At 42.9% G+C, this 12,143-nt stretch overlaps 1 protein-coding gene across 2 annotated transcripts; it reads left to right on the forward strand.

Moving 5' to 3' along the window:
• Window positions 1-1,249: 1,249 nt before the first annotated feature.
• Window positions 1,250-11,738, forward strand: nt5e (5'-nucleotidase, ecto (CD73)). 2 transcript variants are annotated; one of them, XM_082505554.1, is made up of 10 exons: window positions 1,250-1,414; window positions 1,546-1,967; window positions 3,931-4,153; window positions 5,161-5,349; window positions 6,849-7,046; window positions 8,423-8,577; window positions 8,871-8,979; window positions 9,132-9,281; window positions 10,705-10,905; window positions 10,984-11,738. In XM_082505554.1, exons 2-10 carry the CDS (start codon window positions 1,641-1,643, stop codon window positions 11,157-11,159), a joined length of 1,728 nt encoding a protein of 575 aa, XP_082361680.1. In that variant the 5' UTR covers window positions 1,250-1,414; window positions 1,546-1,640; the 3' UTR covers window positions 11,160-11,738. The 2 variants fall into 2 exon arrangements, with proteins under 2 accessions (XP_082361680.1, XP_082361679.1); XM_082505553.1 differs by having other exon boundaries at window positions 1,250-1,967.
• Window positions 11,739-12,143: the final 405 nt, after the last annotated feature.

Genomic DNA, 12,143 nt, shown 5'->3' on the forward strand with positions numbered 1-12,143 from the left:
TTCCATGAAACTCTAAAATAAAAGCTCCAAAGAAAGGTCATTGCATTGATGGAGGCCATCATTAGGCTGAAAATTTAAAATAAACCAGAGAGAAAGCAAACATTTTAGAGGTGGAAAAATCAGAATGTCACTGAGCAGCTCGGCAACAACAAAAGGCCTGAAAACGTGCATGATGACAGAATTATTTCTGTGCTTAAAAAAATAACTTTTAACCCACGAAAGTGATGCTCGAGGGGCCAGAGTATCACTGTCCAGGTCTACATTCAAGAAATGCCTTCATGAAATACACAGACTTTACAACAAGGTGCAAACCGCTGGTTACACTCAGGAGTGGGAAGGTCAAAGTTCACAAAAAAGCATCTAAAGAGCTGTGCAGATCTCCAGAAAATCCTTTGGACAGTTGAAACCAATATATAAATCATTTTGACAATAAATGTGGAGATTATTAGATTGTTGTTTCACTGCCACGGCTGCTGTTCCCTTTCCAAAAGCCTTGGTGGGGAAAAAAAGTGCTACAATGGATGCATCGTCTTTATTTCAGGAGGCCATAACCGTCAATCACCCCACATCCGACCACCGCAGATATGTTTCATTTTGGACAAATAAACTCTTCCACATTTGGTTGTTTGTCCTTCTGACCAGATGCCGCTTTCTGCTACATCGCTATTCAGTTCATTTCAGTTTAGTTTATACAGCGCCAAATCACAATAACAGTCGCCCCAAGGCGCTTTATATTGTAAGGTAGACATAATACAGACAAAAACCCAACAATCATATGACCCCCTATGAACAAGCACTTTGGTGTCCAGGGGACTGGATAATAAGGACTGATAAAAGGAGGTTTGATCCTTATATTTAAGGTTATGTGAGAGTGGCCGGTGTTCCTACTTTGGTAAAACATCCTACCGTAAGTAGTTTATGCACATTTCTGCTGTCACAGAGTCATTCCAGCACAAATGTAAGTAGGTATGACGGTTTGCCACTTAACTTTGCCCATCAGAGTATGCTTGTAGCTCACATTCATAAAGCCAGGATGGTTTGCCACTTCATTTTACCCGTTAAAGTGTGCTTGTAGGTCCCATTCAGAAAGGTAGCATGGTTTGGCACGTATTTATACCCGTCAGAGTATGTTTCTAGCTCTTATTAACAAAGGTAAGATGATTTGCCACTGAATTCTAGCTGTAAAATTATGCTTCTAGCTCATATTCACAAAGGTAGGATGGTTCGCCACTTAATTTCGTGTTGTGCGCATGCGTAGAAACAACGGGTAGGATGGATTCCCAGAACACCTGTTCGTTCTAAGAAAACTGGGCACTGGGTCTGAAATGTTTGTTGTTCTCAAACAGTGAATGCAGCACGTTTATCAAAGTCCGTGAACTCAACATCACACTGAGTGTTTCAGAACAAACATCAGGCGAATGTGAAGAAAGTTCAGAAAAAAGCAGGGATCGAGCATGTGTCCTGCCCCACAGTTCAAAGAAGGCGAAGCTCCAAAAAGATGAAAAACTTGCTCCAGGTTCTCATGCTCTGTTTGCCCCCTCACAGGGAGCAAGTAGCGGGTCTGAGGGCGGGGAGGAGGAGGAGGAGGAGAGGGAGCCGCCGTTCTCCGGGCTCCTCCTGCACTGTTTTTGCGCGCAGCGATGGAAGCGGTGTGCCTGCTCCCCCTCCTCCTCCTCCTGGGATTCTCCGTGTCCTCGTCGGCGGTCTGGGACCTGGTGCTGCTCCACACCAACGACGTACACGCTCGTGTGGAGGAGACCGACGTTAATTCCGGGAAATGCGGCGTTAACGGGCAGTGCTTCGCCGGCGTGGCCCGGAGAGCCACGGAGGTCAGCAGGATCCGCAGCACCGAGAACAACGTGCTGCTCCTGGACGCCGGGGACCAGTTCCAGGGTACCGTGTGGTTCAACTTCTACAAGGGGGCCGAGGCGGCACACTTCATGAACAAGCTGCGCTACGACGCCACGGTAGGAGCGCCTCCTGTCCTCCCCAGCTCCGCTGTTCAGGTCCTGTAGATGCTGGGTTAACTGAGTAATGCTGAGTAATCAGATTACTCTCTATGGTAGTGATCGTAATTACCCGTCCCACACAGACATGACCCCCCATCCACCTCCTTCATCTGCTCTCTGCTGCCAGACAAACAAGGATGGGGGGGGGTCTAATGAAGTTCAGTGGAGGATTGAAATTTAGAAAATGTTTCTGAGCTGATGAGATCCAAAGTTTGAAGAAAAAAAGCACAAAACAGGCAGAGAGCGAGCTGCTTACTCACATCTGGAGAGCACAGCCACATGTGCACCAGCTCAGAGGGGTGAAACAGAACATCTGACAGCCCAAGTGCATGGTGCTGCTGTCCCTGAGTTAGTGTAAGAGCTGAAGCATTCAGACGGTCTGATCTGATAATTACCCAAATAAATTACTGCAAGAGCCTAATTGCTTTTATGCCTTTAGGGGCTTTATGGAAATCTTAGCATGAAGATGAAGAGCAGGAATATAAGCATCTCAAACACAATTTTGATCTCTGCAGAGATGGTGGGGTCCAATCATCGTGCTGGTTTTAATTGGGAGAGGCAGACGCAGGACTGCACTCAGTGAAAGGCTTGATTTATTGGTTCAGGTTTAAAGGCTGCACTCGATTTTAATTCATCTAATTATTCAGCTTCTTCTCTCTTCTGCTTTTTAACTCTCAGACAGAATCAGAGATCCAAGTTTAGAGTCTCCATTTAATTTACTTTTGGTGGGTAACAAAAGTACGTTTTTATTGGCTCAGCAAGTCTAAACATTTCGTCTTTTAAATTGTGAAAGTGGGAAGAAGGATTTGTTTCTAGCGGCCAAGAGAGCTAAATGTTACACAGCTGAATACAAGTTCATGAATGAAAAATAAAAACACATTACATTTAATTAATTTATGTGAAAATATGAATGACCTCACTGAGTACACAACAAAGCAAGTTTCCATAAGGCAAAACAATTTGCGGCTTGGTGAAACACTACACCCACTTAAACTCACACCATCCAAATTTAAAGGTCATCTTTACCCCCGTCAAAGGTTTTTGGTTTGGCCTGGAAACTCCAGCTCATCTCCTGTCATCGTTCACCTTCAGAGGCTTCAGGGTGTTTTACTAGACGTTTCTGCACAAAGTGTCACCTCAGCAGCTGAATTCAAGGTGTACAATCCTGCACGGCAAACTCCTAAATAAGCGCTTGTGAGCTGATGAGCCCCCTCCAGACTTAAATGTGGCCGGTTCCACTAACTCTGCTGTTTGGTCTCCGAGTTGTTTGCTCAACTCTGATCACCAGAAACGGAAACTACACCAGCGCAGTTTAACAAGGTTAACGTTTTCTTTGTATGAAGGTTTGAGGTCTGTGGTGAGTTTATAGAAGCGCAGGAAGTGCACACAGAAAGAAGAAAGGAGCTTTATAGATCACGTACGAAATCATACAGAGTACAACATGCAGTGACATGTGTCGTGTCCGAGCTGCGGACGTAGCCGCGGCATTCCATGGCTTGGTGTTTTGGCATGGGGGGCCTAGCCAGGACCCTTACTGTATACTGGGAGGGAATCTGACTTGCGGCTTCTTACCACTACACCATCCAGCTGCAGCAGGATTTTTATTTTAGCCCCAAACACTGAAACAAGAAAATAATTACATTTTCAGAAGAAACTCTGTCTATATAACCAGAACAGGTTCAAAAGCAAGAGAAGGTTTTTCATATGAAAGCAATGTTTGAGAAGGTTCCGTGGTTTTAGTTGGTGAGTGGACGGCTTCATGGCCATGGGTGATGTGAAGGCAGTTATGGTGGTCCAAACCAGAAGAAACTGAAGGACAGAGCGTGAGCTTAGTTGGCGGGGTGTTTTGAGTAACAACCAACTTCTGCTGATCAGTTCGTTCTTTGTCTCCAAGCTCTTCATTCCTTGTTTTCTTTTTCAGGTTTTTGGGAACCATGAGTTCGATAATGGAGTCGAAGGACTCATGAAACCGTTCCTGGAACAGATCAAGTGTCCCATTCTCAGTGCTAACATCAAACCGGACCACACTCTGAACGCAACGTTTGGGATCACTTATTTACCTTATAAGATATTTACCATTGGCAGAGAGAAGGTGGGCGTGGTGGGATACACCACACAGGAAACACCGGCTCTCTCCAAGCCTGGTAAGTGGCTCCTCTGAGCTTCTGACACATTTATAGTAATGTGAAAAAACTCCCATGGAAACTGTTTAATGGTTTATTAATGAACAAATACATCAGTGGATGTAGTGTTTTCCTGTGAAAGGAAGTAACTGGTATCGGGAACTGGGATCACGCTTTAATTTGGAAAATAACACCACAGCATTTCCATGAGGATTAAAACCCAAGCTCTGAGTTGGGCCTTTCCATAATCCTCCATTCATCTTATTTATTAAGATCCTTTTAAATCAGGTTACAAAGTGTTTCACTGGACAAGATTGGAAACAACCATCAAATAAAACATCTAAAGTACAATGCATTTTAGATGTGTTCTGGTAATGACTGCACCCTGGCACAGTGGAGAAACCCCACAGCAGAACATTTCCACTGCCATGCTTCACAGTTGCTGTGAAGTTCTTCTTAAAGCTCTTTGTTTCCAAAAAAGCCAGCTGGGGCTGTGGCCAGACAAGAAGACCGTTGATCCATCTGCCCAGGTCACGTGACTTCAGAAGGCCCATTCTGTGTTGTAGTCGAGTATTTATTTCCCCAGGAAGCTTCCCGTGGAGGTCAGATTTGTTCAGATGTGCCTTTGACACGAAGACTGCAGATCTGCTGGCGATGTTTTGGGGCTACTGAAGACTTCTGTGTTTGAATGAGCTGCGACGGCCGGTCCCAGGTGTTGGAACGTGCAACATTTATTGTTCCTTACAATGGGATGAATATACTTTGTCTAACTCGAGCTGTTAAAACATCCTTGTCTGTTGGCCACCAAATGGTCTTCAGGCCTACATGAACACTGAAATAAGGACAGGACATAGAAATACTTTGTTCTTCTTCCTCTTCACAGAAGTTTGTTGGTCACAGCAGAAATAACTGTTACTTATGATAAATCACAGATATAAATATGAAAATAGTGCCTGTGCTGTTTTTTGGATTTGGCTGAAAAGCAGACAGACATGCACAAACTGACCGGTGCCAGTGTTTCTCCCCAGGACCTCACCTGCAGTTCCTGGACGAGGTGACCTCTCTACAGGTACAGGTGGACAAACTTCGGACTCTGGGGATCAATAAGATCATCGCTCTCGGTCACTCTGGCTTCACTGTAGATCAGATGATCGCCAAGAAGGTCCGTGGGGTCGACGTCGTCATCGGCGGACACACCAACACGTTCCTGTATACAGGTAGGAAGGCGGATAAAGCTGTCACATCTGCCACATCTGTCACCTACACTGTGGGGCTCACACTATTACTGAAGGCTCAGGCAGTTTTTAACGATTTAAACTGATCAGCAGGTTATTTAATGCATTTAAATAAAGTTTATTTTGCTTGTTTTTATGTTTCTTTTTTTAAGTAATCTCTTTCAGTGGTCTGTCAGTGTTGTAAGTCCTACAATGCTGATTAGCATTATAGGCGAAACAACAGATTTTACTTAGACGGGTAAAATCCTCCTCATACCTCAGCTGATTTTGCCCTGTTAATGGTCAGGCGGTAAAAACAGTGACCTGATTTTTCATCCAACCAATCTTAGTTTTGTTTTTTCGATCTTCTGCTGTGGCTCTGCTCTTTCATGCATCTTCATGAGCAAAATCATTTACATCTTGCTTCATGCATTTCATTCTCCCGCAGTCCATCTCTGTGAGGCATGTCTTTGTTTCTTCATGGGAGGAAACTTTGAGTCTTCATCCCTCTGGCTCGCTTTGGAGTAAACAGGCTGTCTGTGCGAGTGAGCCTCTTATAAATAACTCTGAAGTGTTGCATGTAAATGGGCAGGACGAGGTTTGGACCTCTAACTGCACAGATGTTTTCCTGCAGTGTGGAACTGCCTTCACTTAGTGGCTTGGGCAGCGCTTCATCACTATTTGGGGATCAGGAAGGAAGAGAGTCCTTGAAGTCTTCCTGTTGTGCTGATGTTGTGCAGATAAACCTGCACAGCGAATTGGACTTGTGTTTAGACAGCCAAGCATCATTAATCAGCGTTGGTTAGTGGATATTCTAAACGTTGCTCTTTTTAGCCTTTAGCTTCTTCGTGATGGTAAACATTCCCCTGGAAGTGTCACGAATGCACAGATTAGACCTCAGACAGTGAAAGGATGTTACTGAAGAACAGGAGAGTAAAAAAGAGAACTGTTTGGAATTTCATTGAATGAATGAATATTTATAAGTGCAGATTTCACATCTTTGTCTCGGAGTGATGTCATCAAACTGAGTTGATATCAGACTAGAAGAAGCTCTTTGAGCCGCCTGCCCAGGTCACATGACTTCAGAAGGCCCGTTCTGTGCTGTAGTTTTGAGGCTTCCTTCCAGGAAGATTACCGTGGAGGATGAATCTTTTCAAATGTGCCCTTTGACACAAAGAGCTGAGAATGTTTTGGGGTTCCTGGAGACTTCCAGGTATTCTGAAAGCTTCATTTGATGCAGTTTCATCCTTCATTTTTGAGAAACTGCCGCGTGATTAAGTGATGAGATGTTTAGACCATTAATGGAAGACCAGCTGACAACAGTCTTTACACTTTATGATGTGAATTACTGCTTTTTAAAAAGTGTGGTGAACATGTTTTAGTCGTAGGGGAAAAAAATCTGCGTGTAGTTTATATTCAATGACTTCAATAATTCAAGTTTATATTCAGAAAACTTATCGTCTTTTTCTTTCCATCTTTTGTTTTTTCTGCTGTTTTTCCAGGAACTCCTCCCTCTACTGAAGTCCCAGTTGGTACATATCCCTACATGGTGACCTCAGAGGAAGGGCGAAAGGTTCCTGTTGTGCAGGCCTACGCCTTTGGAAAATATCTGGGTTACCTGAAGGTCTCTTTTGATGATGCTGGGAATGTAGTGAAGTCAACTGGAAACCCCATCCTCTTGGACAGCACCATCGAACAGGGTAATGAAGCAGAGTCTGCCATCTTTGTTCTTCGTTTTCTGTTTTTTACCAGATTCTTAGTGCCGTCTTTGTGCTGTTGGAGGATTTCTGATTGTAGTTGTCACAGGGTGACAGGGCACATGAGGGATCTCTGGCGTCTTTTGTGGATGTTTTGCCTCAGCAGCTGAAATCTGAATGTTCCTTGAGAGAGTTTGTGGGATCTTTTATCTTCTACTTGGTGCAAATTGGACAAATCTGATTGGCTGTCACATTTAGAGCTCACATTCTCTGAATGTATTTTGCCATTTTTGTGCTACGGTTCTGATTTTAAATTTCATGAATAGCACAAAAGCCCCTGGGACACCCTCCGAGCTGCACAGCTGTTGATGTTAAAAGAACATGCTGTTATGCATTAAAATTGTAGCTTCTACCCATTTCTATTACTGTGCTACAGAAGGCGTATAAAAGATGAGTGCGCTCACTGTCGCCGCCGTCTTTTATTAGTGTAATGTTGGCCGTAATTTACATAGCAATCAAATATCAAACCTTCTTTAGTATTCAGTATAATTTGAAGCTACAATATGATACCATCAGTTCATCAGGAAAGTCTTTAAGGTCCCAGATAAGGGAGATATTTGTCTTTTGCAACCCCTGCTGATCATTAGCAAGAATCCAGGTTAAAGGCACTTCCATACTGACTTCATTGTTTAGATCCAGTCTCTATGTCCATCTTTTATACTTGCTATGCTGAAAATTGTGGATTATGGGGAGAGTAAGGACTTATTAAATGTGCTGGTTTCTATGTAGCATCTTTTTCTATGTCTTTCTATCCAACACTCACGGTCTAATGAATGCAGGCAGTATCTTGCCCAAAGATACTTTTTGGCCACCACCAACCTTCACATTAGTGGGTGGTCTGATCCGCCTCCTGAGCTACAACCACCTCTGAGGATCCACACTTAAAGTCCTCATCTTGTCATTAACCCGAGGATTCTGTCTGGAAGTATTTTTATCAGAATCAGAATCAGAATACTTTATTGATCCCTGGGGGAAATTATTTTTTGTTACAGTGCTCCATTTTAAACCAACATTAAGACATTATGACCTTGTGTATGCTTGCAAATAAAATTAGCTGCTGTCATGTGCATATACCAAAGCTCTGCTTTTTGCAAACAGACATCTTTTTTTTTATCAGATTGTTTATTTTTTTTTGATATCAGAAGATTGTAAAACAGAAGCAGGGAGCTTGGATGGAGTGGAGTGGATTTTAGTCGGTCAGACAGAGTGGGTTATGTAAATGATGTGTAGATTAGGAGCTTGGTGTCAAAGCAGTAACGCAGGCATTTAAAACTGTTAACTGCTTGACTGTTTTTAAAACTGAATAATGTCTTGCACAGATTCGGAGGTGCTGGCTGATGTGGAGGAATGGAAGAAGAATCTGGCCAACTACTCGGCTCAGGTGGTGGGAAAGACTCTGGTCTTCCTGAACGGCTCGACTCAGGATTGCCGCTTTAAGGAATGCAACCTGGGAAATCTCATCTGCGACGCCATGGTGAGCCTTTAGAGAAATACTATTACTATTATGTTCCTCCTCCTAGCTCTCAGAGGCTTGTAGCTGAGGGTTAGCAGTTAGCATCATCTCCATGAATCAAACTTCAGACTAACTCCAGTTTAGCAGTTTAGGCAGTGCTATCTGTTCCAAAGTTCCAGAACTATGAATTAAACAGTATAAAAGCACTATAACAACGGCTAGCATATACATCTGTCAGAGGTGGAGAAGTTGTAGCAACATGCCATAGATCCACGTGTGACCGAGGAAATCTGCTTCCTGTTTCTGTTCCTCAGCTCGACAACTACATCAGCTTCTCAAATGATGTCCAGTGGAACCACGTCAGCGCCTGCATCTTGAACGGAGGAGGCGTTCGGGCATCTATCGACGAGCACACGAGGAATGGTGAAGTCAAATAAACAGAGCTGTATTTCATGTGCAGAGTCAGAACATTGGGACAACCTGTTATTGACTACTTGGGATTTTTCTTCAAAGCAGTTTCTGATTTGTGTCAAGAGGATTTTATAAAACTGTTTTCTGTGATGGACTTCCTGTAGGTTCAATCACAATGGAGGACCTGATAGCCGTCTTACCCTTTAGCGGAACCTTTGACCTGGTGGAGCTAAAGGGCTCCACGCTGAGGAAAGCTTTCGAACACTCGGTGGAACGATACGGCCAGAGTACCGGAGAGTTCCTTCAAGTGTCCGGTATCTGCACGTTTACATCTACTCTGGTTATTTGGTTCATACAGAAATATCAGCGTTTTTTTTGGCACACAATTTTAATTGATGTCCAGTGGAACCATGTGATCTTCTGACTTTTACTCTGGTGCAGCTTTGAAGTGCACAATTGTGATTTTGTTGGTACAAAAACTTATGTCATTGCCCTCCAGCGCTTTCACTTCATAATTTCAGGTGGTCCAATATGAGGTTCAATAGGTTACTCAATGTCACTATAAAAGCCATACATTCTCTGATGTTCCCCTTCAACATCATCTTCCTGTGTATCTCTGTACAACTTCTGTACACCTCCACAAAGAGTAAATGAGCTAAACTTATATAAGCATTCTTTTTACTCTTTACATCCAGAACTGGGTCTGATCGATTGCATCTCATTTTGGACAAATTCAATTTTTAATATGACGATGGTACCGGATGGGAAGAGTTCAGTAAAGCATCTAAATCTGTTGAACCTGAACTTTTTTTGAGAAACCCTGAAGTAGGAAGAAATCTTTGTGGGAACATTGGGTTTGCTTTAGATAATAAAACCATTCGATAACATTTCCACAGCCCACCCATTCCTGCTGCTTTGGATTTGCTCTCCTTTTTAAAATACCTGCTTGTGTTCAGCTTATGAGAACAGTTTTTCGCTCATCCGGCCAAAGAAACAATGAGCTTAAGCCATTTCAAAGCGACTATCTCTCCAAATTTCACAGTGGCGCCCGCTGCTATATTATTGGTCAGAATCTAATCAACTTCTATACAGTGTTCACCAAATGGGTTTTCACCCAAACTGGCCACATTTTTTTGTTTTATAAAAAACTGTGAATTGTAAAGGATCCTGAGCCACATGAGCTACTGCATCATTGATATTCTGGTTTAAAGTTACAGTCTTCTTCATTCAGATGAAGAACTGTGAAAGTTTGACCTGGAAAGATGGACTCAGTGTACATGTAGATGGTGACATTACTTAGTTTTTAGATTGTGCCATCAACATTTGCCTCATTGAGAAAACTTAAAGAAAATTCTTGTCTTTTGCAAGGCAACAGAATCTGAAGCTATGAATAACGTGGATGTACAGAACATCAGCTACATTTGATAGATTGTACCCTACTTACTTAAATCCAGTGTTGAAAAGCACAGCGTGCCTCAAATGTTGTCCAAGTACTAGAAACCGGGCAAGAACTTAAAAATATCATCATCTGGTTGGTTTCAATCAGGATCTATCTGACCCAGGAATTAGTCAGCACCAGAGAGAACCTGAGTACTCTGTTGTGTCAAGACTCTTTCACCACATTATACATATTCCTCATGTATAAGGAGCTGGAGAGAACGTTCTCTGTTCTTACTCTCCGGCTTCCCGTACAGTACATCTGATTCAGACTGATAGTGTCTCTGTTTCCTCCAACAGGAATTCGTGTAGAATTTGACCTCTCCAAACCACCGCAGCATCGCGTCAAAAGCCTCAGCATCCTTTGCACCAAATGCCGCGTTCCTGTCTATGAACCCGTCGAGAATGAGATGGTTTACAAGGTGGTGCTGCCGTCATACATGGTGACAGGAGGCGATGGATTCTCGATGATCAAAGACGGGTTCCTCAAACATAACAGCGGTGAGGGTTTTGTTAGTCTTGCGCTTGGTTTAATGTTTTTCCAGCGCTTCTTTTCACACTTGTTTCTTTTGCTTCCAGGGGATTTGGACATTTCAGTCGTGTCCAGATACATCACACAAAGAAAACAAGTTTATCCCTCTGTCGAAGGACGCATCAAGCTGTACAACTCAGCTGCTGGACTTGAGGGCCAAACAGCTTCCCTGATTTTTATGGTTTCACTCGTGCTTCTCTGGAGTTTCCGTGGAAACATCTAACTTTTAAAAACTTTTTTCAAAGACAGTGAAACCACGACGGATTAAAATAACACCCTGATGTAATCATGTAGGACCGGGAAAACTTTCTTCATAAAACCCTGACATTAATGACTAATACTTTTTTTATAACGAAAAGGGAAGCCAGTGTGGTAATACCTTTCACTTCCCTCTAGGAACAAATGTGGACAAAAGTGCAAAAAACGCAGCCAAGAGTTGAAACAAGTGCTGCGGTTTCTCCAGTAATCACTGGCAGCCTCGAGGGGAAAAAAGTGCTGTGGTCAGAAGAAAAAGTGTAAAATATCTTTTGTGTGTAGCTATAACTCGTCTTCCGTATACTTTGGCCTCAAAATGAAATCAGCACCAACAAGGCTTTTTGTGTTTGATCTTTTTTAAGCTCTGCTAACTGTGAGATCCGGAGGAACCATCAGACTCCCCCACACCACACCATTAGCCAAATACCTGCCTACTGTGGCAGATGCACAGTGGTATTAATATTTTGCACATTTGGGTACTGACGGGTATTGCACTGCTAAGCTGGACAGTGCCGCCATTTCATAATAAACATATGGTAAAAACTGAGTGTGCGTGTTGAGTGTTTAGCTGTTAGCTGGTGGAAAGCTGGTCACTTGGTCTTTCTACCAAAATGGACCAGAGTGAAATACAGAGATTGTGTGTGTTTGTGTGGTGTGGTGGTGGGGACTTGCATATATTAGATGTTTCAGATCATCAAACTTTTTTTTAACATTAGACAAAGATAACCTGAGCAAACAGTTTTTAAATTGTGATTTCATTTATTCAGGAAAAACAGCTATCCAAACCTACCTGCCTCATGTAAAAAAAAGTCCCCCCATGATTCATGAATTGACTGTAATAAAGAAAATTTTTTGAAAAAGTTTAGTTTCACTGCTACACCCGGACCTGATTACTGCCAGACCTCTCAAGAAATCACTTCAACAGAACACATGGATGACTCACCTAGGTGGT

This window comes from Aulonocara stuartgranti (genome assembly GCF_965226115.1).
Source record: "Aulonocara stuartgranti genome assembly, chromosome: 15".
Classification (NCBI taxonomy): Eukaryota; Metazoa; Chordata; class Actinopteri; order Cichliformes; family Cichlidae; genus Aulonocara; species Aulonocara stuartgranti.